This window comes from Wyeomyia smithii, chromosome 2, assembly GCF_029784165.1.
Source record: "Wyeomyia smithii strain HCP4-BCI-WySm-NY-G18 chromosome 2, ASM2978416v1, whole genome shotgun sequence".
Classification (NCBI taxonomy): Eukaryota; Metazoa; Arthropoda; class Insecta; order Diptera; family Culicidae; genus Wyeomyia; species Wyeomyia smithii.
Genome location: NC_073695.1, coordinates 148,253,891 through 148,273,924, shown reverse-complemented (window position 1 = coordinate 148,273,924; position 20,034 = coordinate 148,253,891). Strand labels below are relative to the sequence as shown.

Below are 20,034 nucleotides of genomic sequence, written 5' to 3'. Positions count from 1 at the left end.
ACTTTTCTGCAATCGACTGCATATGACACGAAGGCTTTTTCCTTTTACGGAAATGCTTGTGTCATCGCAGAACAATGACTTTGTGCATCCTGGAGGCAAATCAGGAAGATCTGAAGTGAATATGTTATACAGGACTGGGCCCAAGACTGAACCTTGAGGTACACCTGCTCTGACAGGAAATCTATCAGATTTTGAATCCTGATAGACAACCTGCAGAGTTCTATCAGTAAGATAATTTTTCAAAATTTTGATTAGGAAAATTGGAAAATTAAAAGTTTGCACTTTCGCAATCAAACCTTTATGCCAAACACTTTTCTATGCTTTTTCTATGTCTAAAAGAGCAGCTCCTGTGGAATAACCTTCAGATTTGTTAGCTCGTATCATATTAGTAACTCTGAGCAATTGATGAGTTGTGGAATGCCCATGGCGAAATCCAAACTGTTCATTTGCAAAAATTGAATTTTCGTTGATGTGTGACATCATTCGGTTAAGAATAATTCTCTCAAACAGTTTGAAGAAAGCAAACTGATTGGTCGGTAACTTGAAACTTCAGCTGGATTCTTATCCGGCTTTAAAATTGGAGTAATTTTTGCATTTTTCCATAATTTGGGAAAATATGCAATTTTGAAGCAGCAATTGAAAATTTTCACTAAAAATTCCATTGTGCTCTCAGGGAGATGTTTGATTAGTATATTATAGATTCCATCGTCACCAGGTCCTCTCATATTTTGGAAATTTTTAATAATTGATTCATTCTCATTCAAGTTAGTTTCAATTATTTCTGCAGGTAAAAAAAATCTGGGAAGAAATTAAATCAATATGACGTGTGACTTCATTTTCAATTGGACTCACAAAAGACAAATTTGAGTTATGAACACTCTCAAACTGCTGAGCAAGTCTTTGAGCCTTTTGTTCATTGGATACAAGAAAACGGTCACCATCTTTTAAAACTGGAATAGGCTTTGAAGGTTTCTTAAGAATCTTCGACAGCTTCCAAAAGGGTTTTGAATATGGTTTCAATTTTTCAACTTTAGTCTCAAAATTTTAATTTCTCAGAAGAGTAAATCTATGTTTAATCTCTTTCTGTAAATCTTTATAAATAGTTTTAAAAACAGGGTCACGAGAACGTTGATATTGACGTCTGCGGACATTTTTCAAACGAATTAGAAGTTGAAGATTTTCGTCAATTATTGGTGAATCAAATTTCACTTGAGCCTTTGGAACAGAATAATTCCTCGCATCAACAATTGCACATTTTAATGCTTCCAAAGCGGAATCAATATTCACTTTGTTTTGCAAATCAAGCTCATTATTGAAATTTCTCTCAATATGAGTTTTGTATCTTTCCCAATTAGCCCTGTTATAATTAAAAACAGAGCTCATAGGGTTTAAAACTGATTCATGTGATAAAGAAAAAGTTATTGGAAGATGGTCAGAAATAAAGTCAGCATGTGTGATCAAATTACTACATACATGACTTTGATCTGTTAGCACCAAATCAATTGTTGAAGGGTTTCTTACAGAAGAAAAGCATGTAGGACTATTCGGAAACAAAATAGAATAGTTTCCTGAAGAACAATCATTGAATAAAATTTTGCCATTGGGATTACATTGAGAATTATTCCATGATCGATGTTTAGCGTTAAAATCGCCGATTATAAAAAATTTCGAACGATTTCTGCTGAGTTTTTGTAAATCACCTTTAAAATAATTTTTGTGCTCGCGTGTGCATTGGAATGGTAAATATGTTGCGGCAATAAATAAAATCTCAAGTTCAGTTTGAACTTCAATTCCCAAAGTTTCAATAACTTTCGTCTCAAGATGGGGAAGAGCACGATGTTTGATTCGGCGATGAATAACAATTGCAACTCCACCGCCGGAACCCTGAATCCTATCATATCTATGAACCACGAAATTGGGATCATATTTTAATTTCATGTTAGGTTTCAAAAATGTTTCAGTAATAATTGCAATATGCACATTATTTACTGTTAAAAAATTAAAAAGCTCATTCTCATTGGCCTTCAATGAGCGAGCATTCCAATTTAAAATTTTGATCGATTTATTTAAAATCATTGCTAAATTTTAAATTAGAAACAATTTTAATTGTAAAATTTGTACCTATTTGAATGGCTTCAAACATTGATTTAGCCTGCAACATGGCGTTCATGAGATCGAACATTGCCTCTTGCAGAATAGAAAGTTTACCTGCCGTAATAGGCCCCAGGCAGTTGACATTAGAAAAAATGTTTTCGGTAGTAATATTAGCTAGGGTAATGGGAGTACAATTATTTTCTAGCGTGTTTTGCTTACCCATATTAACGGTCATTTTAGAACTACCAACATTAGGCGGTAGAATGTTCGAACTACCTGTAACCTGTGCATATGTTAAACGGGTATGCAAAGGAGTAGGTAAACTATGCGTCACTGGTACGCTTTAATTGGGAAATCGAATTTTGTTAACCTTGCCTTGCCTTAACAATTGCTAAACGGACTGGGCATTGATAAAAATTTGACATATGGTTGCCGTTACAATTCGCACAGCGAAAATTTTTACTCTCTTTCACAGGACATGTGTCCTTTTTGTGAGAATAGTCTCCACAAATCAGGCATTTTTGGTCCATGTTACAGAACTTTGAACCATGGCCATAACGTTGGCAAATGCGGCATTGGGTGATATGCCTTTCACCTCCGCCAAACTTCCTATAAGCTTCCCATTTTACACGCACGTTGTATAAAGCATGCGCTTCTTCAAAAAATTTTAAGTTATTAACCTCACTGCGGTTAAAATGAATTAAATAGTTTACAAGGGAAATTCCAGTTCGCTGACTGTTTTCGCCTCGTGATTTTTGTTTCATTAGAATTACTTGGGTAGGGGCTATGCCAAGTAATTCTGTTAAAATAAGTTTGATCTCATCAACGGTTTGATCGTTCGTGAGACCTTTCAAGACAACCTTGAACGGCTTGGCGTTCTTGGTGTCATAACCTAACATTTAAAACATAACATTCAAACACATGTGAACATACATTAACACATACAAATAACATGAAATAAATATGTTTCAAATATATGACGCAAAATTTGTTTTTGATCTTGGTACAGTCGAAACGTCACTGGCGTCATTCATAAATTATGTAAGGACTTTTTTCGAAATTTTCGACACCCCTCCCCCCATAATAAGGCTTTGTAAGATTGTGCATTACGCCCCTCCCCCCAACGAATCCTACGTAAGACTTTTTCTTCAAGTGAAAAAATATTTTCAAAGCTGAAACATTTGTTTTACTTATAGCGTATTCGTAGAGGATAAAAACAAAACAAGTTAATTCAGTTGATATCATGTTAAAGCAAATAAAATTTAAAATCAAGTAGGAATGAAATAAAGTACAAAATCATTCAGCGATGGTGAATTCACTGCTTTTTCAATGTTCAGCTGTTAGAATCACAGCGAGAAATAATTTGCCTATTTTTAATTTTACAATCTTACATAAGATTCTCTTGAGTCCCCCTCTCCCCCTTCGTAAGCATTCGTAAGAAATTTGGATACCCCCTCTCTCCCCCTAAACCCTTACGTAATTTGTGGATGACCTCACTGTACTCATATTTAGGTTGGACTCGATAACATATCATTCGATTAAATATCATTTTAGATTCGATTATTTATAGTAGGATTTTTCTTCTATTTCAAATATGACATTCTTTTCACAACTTTTTTTTTTTTTTTTTTTTTTTTTTTCACATTTTGATACATTACAGACAAAGTTACAAACCGATTACAGTGAAATTCAATAGGGTGTTTTAAGGCAGCTAGACCTTTCATTTGACACTAATTTTGTGGAAATCGGTTCAGCTATCTCTGGGAAAAGTGAGTGAGTTTAAGAAGTCTTCGGAATTTTTTTTTTAAAAGCTGGATTTCACATTTTAAAACATAACAGGCAAAGTTAAAGTCCGATTTCAAAACAAACCAATAGGGTTTGTTTTATGGGGCAACTCGACCTTTCATATGACACTGATTTTGTGAAAATCGGTCCAGCCATCTCTGAGAAACATGAGTGAGATTAAATACTCTCCAGAACCCGTTCGCGATAATGATGTTTCGTGATTTTTACATTTTCAAACATAACCTCAAACTAAAAATCCGATTACAAAAAAATTCAATAGGCTCTTATGGGGCAACTAGACCTTTCATTTGTAATTAATTTCATGAAAATCGAGTGAGATTGAGAGAGCGTTACACACACACACGCACACACACACGCACACACACGCACGCACACACACACGCATATGAACATACATTAACACATACAAATAACATGAAATAAATATGCTTCAAATATATGACACAAAATTTGTTTTTGATCGTGGTACAGTCGAAACGTCACTGGCGTCATTCATAAATTATGTAGAACTTTTTTCGAAATTTTCGACCCCCCTCCCTCCATAATACGGCATTGTAAGATTGTGCATTACCCTCCTCCCCCCAACGAATCTTACGTAAGATTTTTTCTTCAAGTGAAAAAATATTTTCAAAACTGAAACATTTGTTTTACATATAGCGTATTCGTAGAGGATAAAAACAAAACAAGTTAATTCAGTTGATATCATGTTGAAGCAAATAAAATTTAAAATCAAGTAGGAATGAAGTAAAGTACAAAATCATTCAGCGACGGTGAATTCACTACTTTGTCAAGGTTCAGCTGTTAGAATCACAGCGAGAAATAATTTGCCTATTTTTAATTTTACAATCTTACGTAAGATTCTCTTGAGCCCCCCTCTCCCCCTTCGTAAGCATTCGTAGGAAGTTGGGATACCCCCCCTCTCCCCCTAAACCCTTACGTAATTTGTGGATGACCCCACTGTACTCATATTTAGGTTGGACTCGATAATATATCATTCGATTAAATATCATTTTAGATTTGATTATTTATAGTAGGATTTCTCTTCTATTTTAAATATTACATTCTTTTCACAACTTTTAAACCACGTGTTCAATCATCATATTTCATCAGTTATCCTCATTTCATTTGATACCAATATTGTTCAAATCGGTTGTGTAGTTTCTGAGATGATGAAGTTTCGTGATTTTCACATTTTGATACATTACAGACAAAGTTACAAACCGATTACAGTGAAATTCAATAGGGTGTTTTAAGGCAGCTAGACCTTTCATTTGACACTGATTTTGTGGAAATCGGTTCAGCCATCTCTGAGAAAAGTGAGGGAGTTTAAGTAGTCTTCGGAATATGTTTTATTTCAAAGCTGGATTTCACATTTTAAAACATAACAGGCAAAGTAAAAGTTCGATTTCAAAACAAATCAATAGGGTTTGTTTTATGGGGCAACTCGACCTTTCATATGACACTGATTTTGTGGAAATCGGTCCACCATCTCTGAGGAAACATGAGTGAGATTATACACTCTCCAGAACACTTTTGAGATAATGATGTTTCGTGATTTTTACATTTTTGAACATAACCTCTAAACTAAAAATCCGATTACAAAAAAATTCAATAGAGTCTTATGGGGCAACTAGACCTTTCATTTGCAATTAATTTCATAAAAATTGAGTGAGATTGAGAGAGCGTTACACACACACATACACATACACACACATACACACACATACACACACAAACACACACATACACACATACACATACATACACACACATACATACACACACATACATACACACACATACATACACACACATACATACACACACATACATACATACATACATACACACACATACACACACACACACATACAGAAAATGCTCAGCTCGTCGAACTGAATCGAGTGATATACGATATTCGGCTCTTTTGAGCACTTTTATACCTTTAGTTTTTGAAGTGATTGCTATACCTTTCTAGGAGAATGGCAAAAAGGAAACCGTCAAAATTCTATAAATCCAAAGCCAAACTCCCTCCAAAAAGGAGAGTGAAAATATACACAATAAAGCAAACCCAGAAGTCTATTCGCAAAATGTTGAACCAGTCAGTCAAAACAGTAATATATTTGTCATGCAAGCAAGGTTTCATCGTGAGTGTTTGAAAGTTTACAAAAATCGCTATAATTTGCGCCTCTACAGCCTGCAGCAACTTCTCACACCAAACACACTAGTTTCAGCAATAAAACTGATGGAATAACACTGAAGTGTGAACTTATACTAAGCAGAGAATTCACACGTGCTAACGATAGCCGTTCTGCCAGCTCTCTCCCTATACCTTCATTTAGCTCTCTCCCTATACCTTCATATACCTTCATTCATGATATACAAATATATTTTATACTCAAAAATGAATAAATAAATAAAAAAGAGAAGCTTATAAGTACCTGTTGTGTTGGTTGGCAAACTGTAAGTCCGTAAGTTTCGATCAAATAGCCTAGCTCATCTAAGCACTCAGCCCTCTGCCGTGCATTTTTTGATTTTAGAGCATCGGTTACAAACACAAACACTTTTGCAAACGGATATAACAAACATATTTGACGTAAAAGTGTTCTTACTCCATTACGTACCACGTCCTTAGGATCACCTATCTTTGTCAGAAGATGCGGAACGAAAGAACTGCCTTCGTTTTCTGCCAATACATACCGCTTATCAATAAGCATTTGGAATACTAAATTCAAATAATCCAGACCTTTAAGCAGCACTGACGGATTGGTATCGTAAAAGCGCAAAGAAAGCCATTTCATAATAAGATCTAAGTTACAGATTAATCCATTGTCATTTTTGGGTAAATCATCTACTAGTGCATCAATTACTTTCAAATGATACCTAAAATCTTCGTGGAACATGTTTGCAATCAATGCTTTATTGACATTCGCCGATGTCATTTGTTCTTTTAAAAGATCAGTAAACTCTTCTCTTGGGCTCGAGAAAGTCCACTTCAAAACTTTAAGCTTCTGCTCGTCCAATAAACGTTGGCATTTCATGTTATTTACTACCAACAATGGAGAGCCCTCTATTTCATCTTCCTTTTTACGAGATGTAGATGGAATGCTAGCTTTCGGCCCTCCTACTGTTATAGTTTTCTGTACCTTGGTTGTGATGGGTCTTACAGTTTTGGGCAATTCGTCTAAAATAGGAGCCTGTTGTTTATTTTTTGGCAAAGGTTTGATGGGCAAATTTGGTCGCGCTTTATCTAAAGCAGCTTGTATATCCTTTTTTGAAGTCGGTTTTTGTTTATCCAGAGCTTTCAACATAACATCATAGCCCAGATGAATCATTATTCCTAGAACAGCTTCACTTGCATTTTTTCGCACGTCCGCATTTCTATCAGAAATATTAGCGTATAAGGGAAGAAGTAGGGCATTCAATTCATCTTTTGGTATGCTCTTTGCCTAGAATAAAAAAAAGTTGAACTGTGAATCAACTGTAACATCATTATCTAATGTTGAAATTGTTTTCATGACAGTGCTACACCGTCCCGGACTACACATTGCAGCTTAAAAAAACACCTTTAGGGTAGTTGCATTGGCAACTGTCAATTTGTTTTGTTTTGGTCATAATCGCGATCGTCTTATTGTTTCGTTTCCATTTCATGTTTCCGCAAATGTGCTGACATGAAATTTACCTGACACTTTACCAAGTGGAACGAGAACCAAAATCAACTAATTTTGTAACATTTGTGGGAATGCGTTGGTTTTTCCGAACTACACTCTGTTTCTTTCGCGTTTAGGATAGAAAAAGTGTAGTCGCAGACAGAAAAAGTGTAGTCCGGAAAGCGAAAAAAACAGCTCCAGAACAAAGTGTAGTCCGCGGTGTAGTACACCGCAAAAACGAATTCGACATAACTTACTGGAAGCAATGGCAACTTTTCAGCCAACCACCCCCATAGTTCAGTTTTCAATGCCGGGCTGCCAGCCTTAAGAGCATCAGCAATCATTTCTCCATCGAAAAATTCTTTATATCCAGCTTGGCAACCCCAAGTATTTATACACGAAATAGCAGCACTTCTGATGAACGCTTTACCATCACCAAGACCTTTGAGAAATGCTGGAAAGAAAACGCGTACGTATTGTTTGCAGGGCGGACCCATGGCAATAGCGATTTGTTCGCAAATCTCCACAGATGTTTGGGCAATCTTTGCATTACTATCAACTAGCCTTTGAGCCAATACTTGCGGCAAGTCTCCAAGGTTAGGTTTAATTAACTTAGCTTCACTAATGATGGTTTTTATTTTATCTAAGCCTTCGTTCCTAGTTTTCCAATTTTTATCTGATAATTCTACCAAAACAGATTCCGTTATTTGTGATGAAATATCAACTCGTGGTAATAGGTCATTATTGTTTGTCATGATCTGATCTTCAGTGTCACCGCAACTACAAAGAACATTCAAATTAAAATAAATGCTGAAAACTGAAAAGAAGCTTACATGTCCAAATTATCATCCTTATTATTTTTTCTGGAACACTGTAATAGTCCTTTTGTAATCGGTGGAGGTTTTAATCCAGCGTACTTATCAAATTCAGTTTGGATTTGTTGTTTTAAAGCAGGTTTCTCGTTTTCAAAATACACCATTAATGTGTTTCCCATAAATAGATACATTGTCCCGAGTAACGCAATTCCAGATGCCCGTACACCTGGATTATTGCTTTGGACCGCCTTTTTCGAATCCTCAAGCAACAGTATCGGATTAACCTGGAATCCGAATTCTTTGAGAGAATTACTAACCCAATTCAGAGCTTCTTGTTGCACTTTTGGAGATTTTTGTTCAAAAGCAAAATCCATCACTTTTGATATTGTATATTCTAAGTTAATTGAGTCGGCGATAGCGCTTAATGCTTGTCCTGCGGGTATGTTATTTTTCGCATCTCCGAGTTTTTCGACAATATCATTGATAATATGATCACATGTGATTACTGTTATACCAAGTTTCTCAATAATCAGTTTAACATTTTCGAGTTTTATTTTAAGAACTTGGAAATTAGTATCCTTAAGCCCAGGTTTTTTTGCGAGGAAACGTAAAATAACTTGGGAATATTCGCATTTACTTTCTAGACTCGTAATCATTTCCGAAAAAATTTCAACAGCGGCAAGTCGTGTTTTCCAATTAGAGTCGACCAGTCCATTAATAACATCCGCAGGAAAAATTTCAGCTGCCTTTTCATCAATTTCCTCCTGTGACATGTTACGCTCTATTGGAAGTAGTTTCGAGCTACTGGCACATTTTGAAATTCCGTGACCACTCGCTGTACCTGCAGAACCATGCGTTTTCTTTGATGCTAGCTGCTTCTTGGAACCCGCAGTTGCGGGTCTTACAACCGATTTAAGCTCTACTGACTCTCCTTTTTTTGCATTGACTGTTATTAAATTACTTTTAACTGGGGCCGTTGCTGGTCTATCCTTTCTAGGACCGGGAATTTTCACTGTTATCACGGCTTTTTCACAACATTCTTTAATTTTTACCAGTTTCAAAGCATCTACTTCTAAAAGGTATGGACCAATAGTTTTTTCGCCTATTAATTTCATGGCTGTGCCGAGAGCTTCTGCCGACGCATCACGTACTGCCGGGTCAGACTCATTTAATGTCTTTAACAAGGCACTAACATAAGCTTTGAGAAGCTTTTTGTTAAATACGTTTGGCATAGTCTTAGTAAATGCTCGTGCTGAAATATATTAAAAAGAGTATGTTTAGTAATCTTAAAAGAACATCAGTGGTATAACCAAAAATTCCTTCTGTGGAAGTTTTGATTAAAAAAATGTGAATTTTGAGAATATTGAAAGTAATCTAAATCAATGACTATTATGTAGCAAAATGGGATTAGGAAAAAAGTGGTTTGGCGTGCTCACGGTGGGTTAGTAACGAAAGGCTGAAACTCAAAAGGCTGAAAAGTATGTATGGTAACGAAAGGCTGAATGCACAAAAGGCTGAAACTCCAAAAGGCTGAATGAACGAAAGGCTGAAAAAAGAAAGGCTGAAACTTTTGTAACTTGAATCATAATCGTTGAAAAATTCGGTCACATGGATAGCAAATCTTTATAAAGTGACAGAGTTCAATGTTTGAGTATTACCATGGAATGGGGTGCAATTGATCAATTTTCATAACAATTTCCAATTAACTAGCTTCATGTACATTTTGCTCGAAATAGTATAATTTTAAAACAAGTACTGGTTTGTGCTCCAGTAAACCTCTATGGCAATTGGTGAAATTTCTATTGTCTACTTCATGAAATAAATTCGATAATTCTATAAGGTACTATTAGGTAAATTGGGGTGAAATTGATCACCATTGAATTCCATACATTCTTTTGGCATTGTGATTTTTTTCGATATGTTGAAGATAAATGATGTCTCTGTACTGAAAAATATCATTTACAGTTAGTTTGGAAACGAAAATAACGATATTTCAGGTTAAAATTTGTTTATTTTGGTCACGAGCTGCTTGTTGCTAAATTTGATCTTATTTGATCGTCGTTAGACCGATTTCAATTCGGTTTGTTGCAAAAGCTCAAAAACTAGTTCTGAAATTAAAATCTTTGTGGTTTCCTGCGATTTCTTCAGTATTTCTTCAATGGTATGGAATGATCATTGTTGAAAATTACATTTTTTGAGCTTCTATCAAGCTTTACTCACTTCTCCAAATTTAACATAATTAACCCTTAGCTAAGATTACTTCAAGTAAATTCAATCCTTTTTTTATCATTTGGAAACTTGATTGATCAAATTTGATTGAGTATTGACTGAGTTAGAAGAATTTTTCGAAAATATGAAAAATTGCACCGGGCATGCAAGGGTAACTTTGACAGGTATGTGAATCATGCAAAAGTGGCTTAAACGCGACACGTTAACATTGCCTAGTGTTGTAAGAGCAATATTTTTTGATTAGTATTTTTTATCACGAATTTTCAGGTGATCAATTTCACCCCACTGATCAATTTCACCCCAATCCACGGTAATTGGGGGGCAGCACCTCCCCGCAGAAATTACCTCTGTATAGGTTCGTTCGTTTTCCTAGGTCTACTGACTCGTAGGGGTGGTCCCCTAGTTTAGCCCGAACGAGCGATAGCGAGTAAGGACAGCATACATCTCAGACAATCGAGTCGGCCGTAGGCCGCGAGTGTTTTTTAAAAATGAACTTTGTGAATTTCAGCCTTATGATTTTTTAGTTTTTCGTGATTCAGTCTTTCGTGTTTTTCAGCCTTATGTAGCTTTCAGCCTCTCGTGATTTCGGCCCTTCGAATTTCAGCCTTTCGTGTTTCAGCCTTTCGTGTTTCAGCCTTTCGTGTTTCAGCCTTTCGTGTTTCAGCCTTTTGAGATTCAGCCTTTCGTAGTAGACCCCTCTAGACCTGTGCGCCGACCATATTATCGGCGGCGGCGGCGTAGAAAACATTTTACCTCGGCGGCGATCGGCGCGCCGGCGTGACGCCGTTGGTAATTCTAGGCGGCGGCGGCGGCGGCGTGTACCGGCGTGATACTAATTACCACTTCCAAAATATTGCGTATTATGTGTACACTCTCATGTTCGGTTTTTTAATTCAACATAAATTATTAAAAATATGTTTATCCGGATTGACAGGATGTCGAAAAAGAAATAAGAATGGTTAGGAATCAAGTGAACAAACAATTTAACAACCAGCAAAGAAATGACTATCGGCGCGATAAAAATGCGTAATGCGGCGGCGTGCGTAAAAGTGTCGGTGGCGGCGGCGCGGCGTGGCGGCGCACAGGACTAGACCCCTGACGGTTGTGTCACATTTCCCCAAAACACAACTTCCCGATAATATTTTCCCAAGTGTTATATCCCCGGATGTACCACTTCCCCGAAATTCATTTACCCGAATGTATCGTTTCCCCAAATTTCGATTTCCCGAATGTAACATTTCCCCGAGATTCTCCGAGTGTGAAATTTTCTTAAAATTTATTTCCCGAAAGCGCGTTCTAAGCAATACTAGGCCTTTCTCCCAAGCAATTCGGTTTATTGTTTTACGAAGCAGGTGCGAAATGATGTGTAACTAATTAATCACGCTTTCTTATAGGTCATAAAATTTTCGTAATACATAAAGGTCACCTTATACGCGGTTTTTTTACGCAGGTTATTTTACGCGGCTATTTTTACGCGAATTCCGGATTTTACGCGGTTGACATACAAATGTTAATGATGAGTATTTTGTATCGCGATTTTTCGATGAGGGAGCAACGCGTCCAATCATGAGGAAGCAAATTATTTTGGATCAAGCGAAGTGGTGGGTGGGGTGGTGAGGAGCTGAAATATTAGAAAGTCATCTATTTTACAAAAGCTCAAGGCAAAAATTCATGTATGTATTTACTTGAAACTTCTTAGTGTTTTGTACCTATGCTCAAACAAATTTGAATTTTTAAACTACAAAAATAACGAACGTTTATATCTTGTGTTTTTTTTATAAAACTATGCAAAGGTTACCAAAAAACAAACCAGAGCGAAAGTTGGTTCACTCAAGCCTCTTCAGCGTTTTGTTAATAGAACAGTTTGAGATAAATCATCGAACTATTCTCAAGATTCAACTTCATACGTAATTTAGTGAAAACATTTTATTGATAAAACACTTATTTCGTCGCCTTTGTTTTAGTACGTCCATTTTACTAGGTTTACTGACTCCTAGGGACTATCCCCTACAGTTCCCCTTCAGTCCGAACGAGTACGAACAGCATGCGGGATAAACAATAGAGTCGGCCGAAGACCGCGAGATTCTTATTTATTTATTTATTTCGTCAATCATAGTAGACTACATCTTAAAAACTATTGCTAACATCACAAATATAGTTATGTAATTCTAGTGTTCAATATTTTTCTAAGAGCATTTCGTGACATCGTTAAATCAATAACTTCACAATATTTATTGTAAAGACTCATCATACTATTAACTGGCCCGGCCATGGCATATTCTGTTCTATAAGAATTTAATACGAAAATTTTTCGCGTTCTTAATGAGCGTGTAGGAGCATAAAAGTTGAGTTTTCCAAGCAGATTTTCCGAACTTATGCGTTGTGAAACTAAATCGTTGACAAGAGTTACCGAAGCAATTTCTCTTCTTTTATCAAGCGTTTCTATATTAATAAGCATGCAACGCGATTCATAACAAGGGAGAGGAAATGAATTCCAACCTAGTTTTCTTAGTGCATATAACAAAAACTGTTTTTGTACGGATTCGATTCTATTAGAATGGACGTCTTGATAAGGCGACCAAACAACACTACAGTATTCTAAGATAGATCTAACATATGTAACAAAGAGAGTTTTTATAGTGTACGAGTCTACGAAATGATAACTGAACCTTTTTATAAAACTTAGCATACTGTTGGCTCTATTGATGATCGTATTGTAGTGATCAATGAATGTTAACTTAGAATCCATAATTACTCCTAAATCTCTAATTTGATAACACCTTTCTACAACTTGATGTGCAAGAGTGCAACTAGCATGTTCAGGATTTCTTTTCCTTGTGTAGGATATAATATTACATTTTTTTACGTTGACTCAAGAAGACTTTTTTTACACCAAATGTAGAAAATGTCAACCTCTTGTTGGAATTGTTGGATGTCTGATTTGTGTTTTATTTCCTTGTACAGTTCATGTCATCGGCATATATCAATACTTTGAGACGATTCAACACAAGGGTAACGTCATTAACAAATAAAATGAAGAGCAAAGGGCCTAAATGGGAGCCTTGTGGAACTCCAGGTGTCACTTTTACTGGTACAGAAAGGTGTCCCTTAAACCTAACCGTTTGTGTCCTGTTCGTCAAATAAGATTCAATCCATTTAAGTAGGCCTGACTCAAATCCCAGTTTTTTTAATTTGAACATAAGCATGGAAATATCTACTCTGTCAAAAGCTTTACTAAAATCCGTGTATAGAGTTTCCACGAAGTTGCCTCTGTCCATAGACGTAAGAGAGAAATCAACAAATTCAAGTAAGTTGGTAGCCGTAGACCTCCCTTTGTAAAAACCATGTTGGTTACACGTTATGCGATTCTTTACCTGATTAAATATTTTTTGGTTTACGATAGCTTCAAAAAGTTTAGGAATACATGATATTATTGCAATGCCACGATAATTTTTGATGTCAGATCTCTTACCTGACTTGAAAATCGGTATAAGAAAAGTTTTTTTCCAGACTGATGGAAACTGTCCGGACGTAAGGGATAAGTTGAAAAGCCAAAACAAGGGTTTTACGAAGGCAGGAGCAAGATTTTTCATGAGTGTGGGTGGAATTCCATCTGGACCTGGACCTTTTGAAGCGTCCAGTTCTTTTAGTGTTGCGAGGATTTCTTGAACAGTTATTTGCTTAATAGATACGTTATTTATTTGTTCATGCAAGTGCGAGAAATACTCAAAGTCCCTGACTTCGTCGCTATTTTTATAAACGGTTTGAAAAAAACTCGCAAACTTGTTGCAGATTTGCTTTGAGTCAGTACTGGCAAAGTCTTCATATTGCATGCGAGATGGGAAGTTATTAGACTTCATTTTATCGTTTGCAAATTTAAAAAACTGTTTTGGGTCTGATTTAATGTTATTTTCCACCCTTGTGTTGTAGTTTTCTTACGCAATAGATATTTTAGTATTCAGTTCATCACAAATGTTCAAATATTTGTCCAAATTTCTTTGGTCTTTAAGTTTTTTGTGAGTTTTATGAGCTTTTTGTTTCCTATTCTTTAAATTTTTGATTTCTCTGGTGAACCAAATGGGATCTTTTGAGCTAACCGTTTTCTTTTTTGATTTTGGTACAGTTGAGTCTAAAACACTATACAGTGATGATAAAAAATTATCAACCGCTTTGTTCATATCTATTTCATTTTTTAGAAGTGATTGCCAGTCGATGTCAGTTAATTTACGATTGATTAGTTCAAAGTTTGCTTTAGTGAAGTCATATTTATATTCAGGCTCATGATCAGAGGGTCGTGATCTCTCGGTATCAATCATTAGCGAGTACTCAATTGCAGTATGAAATTTTTCATTTTTCCATAGGGGATATTCTGCTTTGTCAACACTAAAATCTTCCGTGCAATTGGTGAATAAAAAGTCTAAAAAACAGTTTTGCTCATTCCGGATTGAGTTTACCTGATTTAATCCAAGTTGACTAAAACCGTCAAAAATAAATTGCAGAGTTTCGTTTTCTCCTACTACAGGAAGTAAAAGCGATTCATTATCATCGTTTACAATAAAATCAGCATCATTTTGATTGAAATCTCCATATATATGAATTTTTGAGTTAGTGTGGGACTCATCATTCACTAATTCTACCGTCCTTAAAAATTTTTCATATGATTGCTTTTTGGCAAAGTGGGGTGGAAAGTAAACAGATACGAAAATATGGATTTCACCCTTCAAAAGAACTTTAACCCAGACATGTTCAAATTCGGCATGTTTCTGGGTTATGATTTGCTCAGAATCATGCTGAACCCCAACAGCTACAAGCACTCCTCCACCTGATTTCTTATCAGATAGTGATAAATCACGATCGCTCCTGAACACATTAAAGGAACTGTTGAAAACTTCTTCACTTTTAATATCTTCGTTTCAGTTCGTTCCCGTTGCTAAGATGATTGAGTATGAACATCCACTTATTCTGTTATTAATGTGATTAATTTTGAGTGCACTGCGCATCCTGTTGAAATTCTGAGCATAAATCAAAACTTCATTGACTACTGGCGTTGTTTTTTCTTTCTCTGAGCGTCACTGATTTTGAGAACACGAATGCTTACAATAACATCCATCACACGGGAAACTTGCTGATCTAAAATTATTGTTATTGTTATAGTTGTGGCTGCCAGCCAAATGGTAAGGACACGATACAGCTGAAGAGGTCGCGGGAGTCGTTAAGTTGAGCGGGCTCGTTGAAACGGTAGGCATGAAAGATGATTGTGACTCATTATTCGCTGGGTACGGATTAAGTATTTCGCCTCGTTGAAAAGAGACATGCTGGAGATTAGGTGGGGGTCGAGAAAATTTACCCTTCGCTGCAGCAAGAAGCACACGGTCTGGTGGTAGTTGGTTGTAGTAGCTGTTGTTAAGATTCCTGTTAAGATTGAGGTAACGGTTCGGGATTTGATTGTTGTTATTATTGATGCTGTTATTGTTGTTGTTGGAGTTGTTAATGTTGCGGTTGTTGTAGATGTTATTATTGCGATTGAAGTTATTATTGTTGCGGTTCTGGTGGTTGTTGTTGCTGCGGTTGTTGTAGATGTTATTGTTGTGATTGTAGTTGTTATTGTTGCGGTTCTGGTGGTTGTTATTGCTGCGGTGGTTGTAGATGTTATTGTTGCGATTGTAATTGTCATTGTTGTTCAGGTGGTTGTTATTGTTGCGGTTGTTGTAATTGTTACCATTGCGGTTGCTAGTATTGTTGTTGTAAGCCTGTTGTCGTCGATTCCTCCTTCTTCTGGCTGCATCTGAATTCTTCAACTGTACCAAACGACGCCTTTTACGTTCATCATAATCTGTCCAATCCGCTTTCCAAACTTTTTTTGAACCTAGAAACCGCCAACCTGAATTATTGGCATTATCCAAATTAAGTTCTGTTGCCAAACTTGGAAGTGAAACAGGTGAAGCTATTGGGGGAGCGGCAACACTCGCTGACTTAGATCTTAGTTCTTCGATGCAGGATGACAGAGTTTTAAGTTCATCTACAATGTTTATCTCTAACGGATTGGTTTGTATTGAACAGCTGGTTGCTGTTTCTACAAACAGCTGTCCTAACTGAGAAAGTTCGTTATTTATGCTGGTCAGCGATTCCGTTAATTCGTTCCGGAGTTCGTTCTTGAATTCCGAAAAAGCAATGTTAACGAGCTGCGTCAGGTGATTTTTAAGTGTAGGCATAACACCAGCCACACTGTTGGCTTTGATGTTTGACGTTAGCGCTTGGTTTATTTGTATAAGTGACTTGTCGATACCCTCTAGAGTTTCTGGAATTGTGCTTGGTTGTTCGAGTTGGGTCACAAGTCGATGTATCACCTCTGTATTATCATCAATCAATTTCGTCAGCTTGTTCTGCTGTTTGGTCAACGTGTTCATTTCGAACGATGCCGTTACTAAAAGTTGGCAGGAATCGCAGCACGGTAGCAGAAATTCAGTTGGATCTACGCCTGGTTTATCTTGTTTGTCTTGTTTGTCTTTTTTAACGATACGCAGAGAACTTCTGCTTTTAGCAACTACTTCGGGGGGGCACGATACTCCCACACAGGAGGCATGGAATTTTCGATTACACCCTCCAACACACGACCAGAACACTTCGGCACCGGAGTCTTTCGCGCAGACTTCGCAAATTTGATTCATTTTTACCGACACAAAAACACAACAAGCAAAATGAAAACTAAGCGAAAAACAATAATTTGATTTAAATTCGCGCGTGGATAGGAGCTAACAACAAACACGTCCAACTTGGTTGACGACTGACTGAACACTCCCTCATATTTTAATAAAATATAAGAAACAGTTTTCTGTCACAAAAACACAAAGCAAAAATTTGTGTATGCGTTTACTAAAAAATCCTTAGCGTTTTGCATATTGGAACCAATTACTCAACAAACAATTTTGAAGATTTAAATTTAAACTACTATTAGTTGGCTGAACTGAAGCCAAATAAGGTATTATTCGATAAAAATGTTTTTGGTATGCAATTCATGCAATTCATACCATTCGCGTGCTGCACTATAGTATATATATATACATTTTTTTTTACTACTTGCCTTTTTTTTGTACCTCAACATTTTTTTTTTTTTTCATCCAACCGACGACGTGTGGAACGCGCGCAAGTATTCAAAAGTAGTTTATTTGTTTTTACTTGATACGGTCATTTGTTAACGTCGCGAGTGCAATGAAGTGCGGTATCGTAAACTGTGCGCAAGGTGACAATCGCTACCTCTGGCGTTGTCACGGAATCTGTAACCGAACATTTCATGCTGCGTGCATAGGTGCACAAAGAAATCACGAGGAAATCCTGCGGACTTTTATGCTGCCGCTATGTCAGGACTGCCAGGAAAAGTTCGTGACCGACCTAAATCTTAAGGCTCTGACATCTCATCTCAGAAACATCTCAGAAAATATCGGAAAGACGCTTGAAGTAAACCATAAGCTGCTTTCAAATTATAAAAATCTCAGCGCGACTCATGATAACTTGCTGGAGCATATTGAAAAAAGCCTGAATGAAATTAAACTTACCATCACCAACGCCGCGAGCAGCAACAAAGCCAGTGCCGCAGAAATAAAAAACAAAATGTCAACACTTCTTGATACACATTCGGACACCTCAGCAGCTGTTGAAGCGATGGCTAAGTCAGCAGCGACAGCAGCAGCAGCAGCAGCTACAAACTCAACGACAGGGTCAATAAACAAACTACTCGCTACAATTGAAACCGGTTCAGCGCCGTCTAATGCTGATTCTGCTCTTCGTGAAATTCTCGACGAGGTAAAATTTGTCTCTGGAGCTATTACCAGTCTCCAAATTAATCAAACTAGCGCATCACAACAACACAAGTCACTGCATGAAGAATTAAATCAAACTTTGGCAGCTAACAATAAAGCTACGAAGCCCATAACGGACCATTCTTCGCCAGGATGGCGATTTTTGGGCAATAAATGGCGCTGGATGCCAGACTGGTCGGATTATGATGCTAGACAACGGACTCGTAGGCTCCAAGAAAAGGCTGCCGAAAAATCTAGACGAAACAGGAAACGCAGGAGGCGACAATATATTGAATCGAAAAACTTCAACAACAATCGAAACCATACCACCAACAGCAACAGCAACAGTAACAAGACAACGAATAGTAACTATATCAACAACAACCACAAGTTCACACACACTTACCAAAACGACCAGATCCGTGTCAATGGATCGGATAAACAATTACTGGCAACCGCCAAAGTTAAATTTGCCAGACCACCATCAACTATTGACCACCCTATAGCAGGCCTCGCAGTTCCAAATTTCATCAACTTCCGGAAGGGTGAAACCATAAACCCTTACCGTTCAGACAACCAGAACCAACATAATATTGAATCGCCACCAAATGAGAACACTACTTCGAAAGCAACATTAGAATCGCACCCAACAGCGTGGTCGCTCGATCCCATGCGGCCTCCTGTTGTCAACCTAACACAACAATCAGCTGTTGGAGACGGGCGTTTTCTGAAGGCGCGTTTACGAGATCCAAAAATTATGCACCTTGTACGTCTTTACCTTGCGTACATGCATGACAAAGACCCAACGGTTTGCTACGACGGTATGACGAAAACCAGCATACAAATTACTTTGGCATCAGAGGGACTACCAGTAGCTGCGGAGGAGCTCAGGAAATTTTTCTTCGAGGTACATGAAGAATTCGGCGTACCGAAACAAGCGGCTTCCGAAGACCTTAATTCTTATAGTAGACACTTGAACAACACTTGGCTCTGAAGAGTTTGTAATTTATTGCCAGAATTTTAACAGAATGAGTAGTTCAAAAAAAATTGATATTCTTAGTAAAAAGATTAGTGGTTGTATGTATTCAATCATTATAGGAACGGAAACAAGTTGGTCTGAAAGTATAAAGAGTGAGGAGGTTTTTGGAAACAGTTATCAAGTATTCAGAAGCGATCGTGATCTTTTGTTAACTGATAAAAAATCTGGTGGCGGTGTACTAGTAGCCGTCAAGACAAAGTTCGATGCAGAGTTGGTCCCAACGATGAAGTATAAAGAATTTGACGATGTTTGGGTCAAAACTGTATTAAACGGTCAATGCCACATTTTTGCATCAGTATACTTCCCTCCACAATTTGCAAAAAAACAATATTATGAATTATTTTTAGAAACCGCCAACTCAGTAATTTGTAACTCTGACCCGGAAATTAAAATTCATATATACGGCGATTTCAATCAAAAAGATGCAGACTTCATCAAGGACTGCGATAACGAATCACTGTTGCTTCCTATAGTAGGAGATAACGAGGCACTACAGCAAATTTTCGACACGACCAGTCAGTTAGGATTATATCAAGTAAACGCAATACGAAATGAATTGAACTGTTTTTAAGATCTCTTGTTCACAAACTGCACTGAAGATTTTA

General features: G+C 37.0%; 1 protein-coding gene across 6 annotated transcripts in view; it reads right to left on the bottom strand.

Annotated features, from left to right (window-relative positions):
* LOC129723376 (protein mini spindles) overlaps window positions 1-20,034 on the bottom strand; it is a 487,241-nt gene that overhangs the window by 331,786 nt on the left and 135,421 nt on the right. For all 6 annotated transcript variants that reach the window (XM_055677565.1, XM_055677564.1, XM_055677567.1 and 3 more), the window contains 3 exons: window positions 8,384-9,617; window positions 7,808-8,330; window positions 6,342-7,349 (listed from right to left, as the gene is read on the bottom strand). In XM_055677565.1, the coding sequence (XP_055533540.1) occupies window positions 6,342-7,349; window positions 7,808-8,330; window positions 8,384-9,617 (2,765 nt within the window). The remainder of the gene's footprint in view (window positions 1-6,341; window positions 7,350-7,807; window positions 8,331-8,383; window positions 9,618-20,034) is intronic.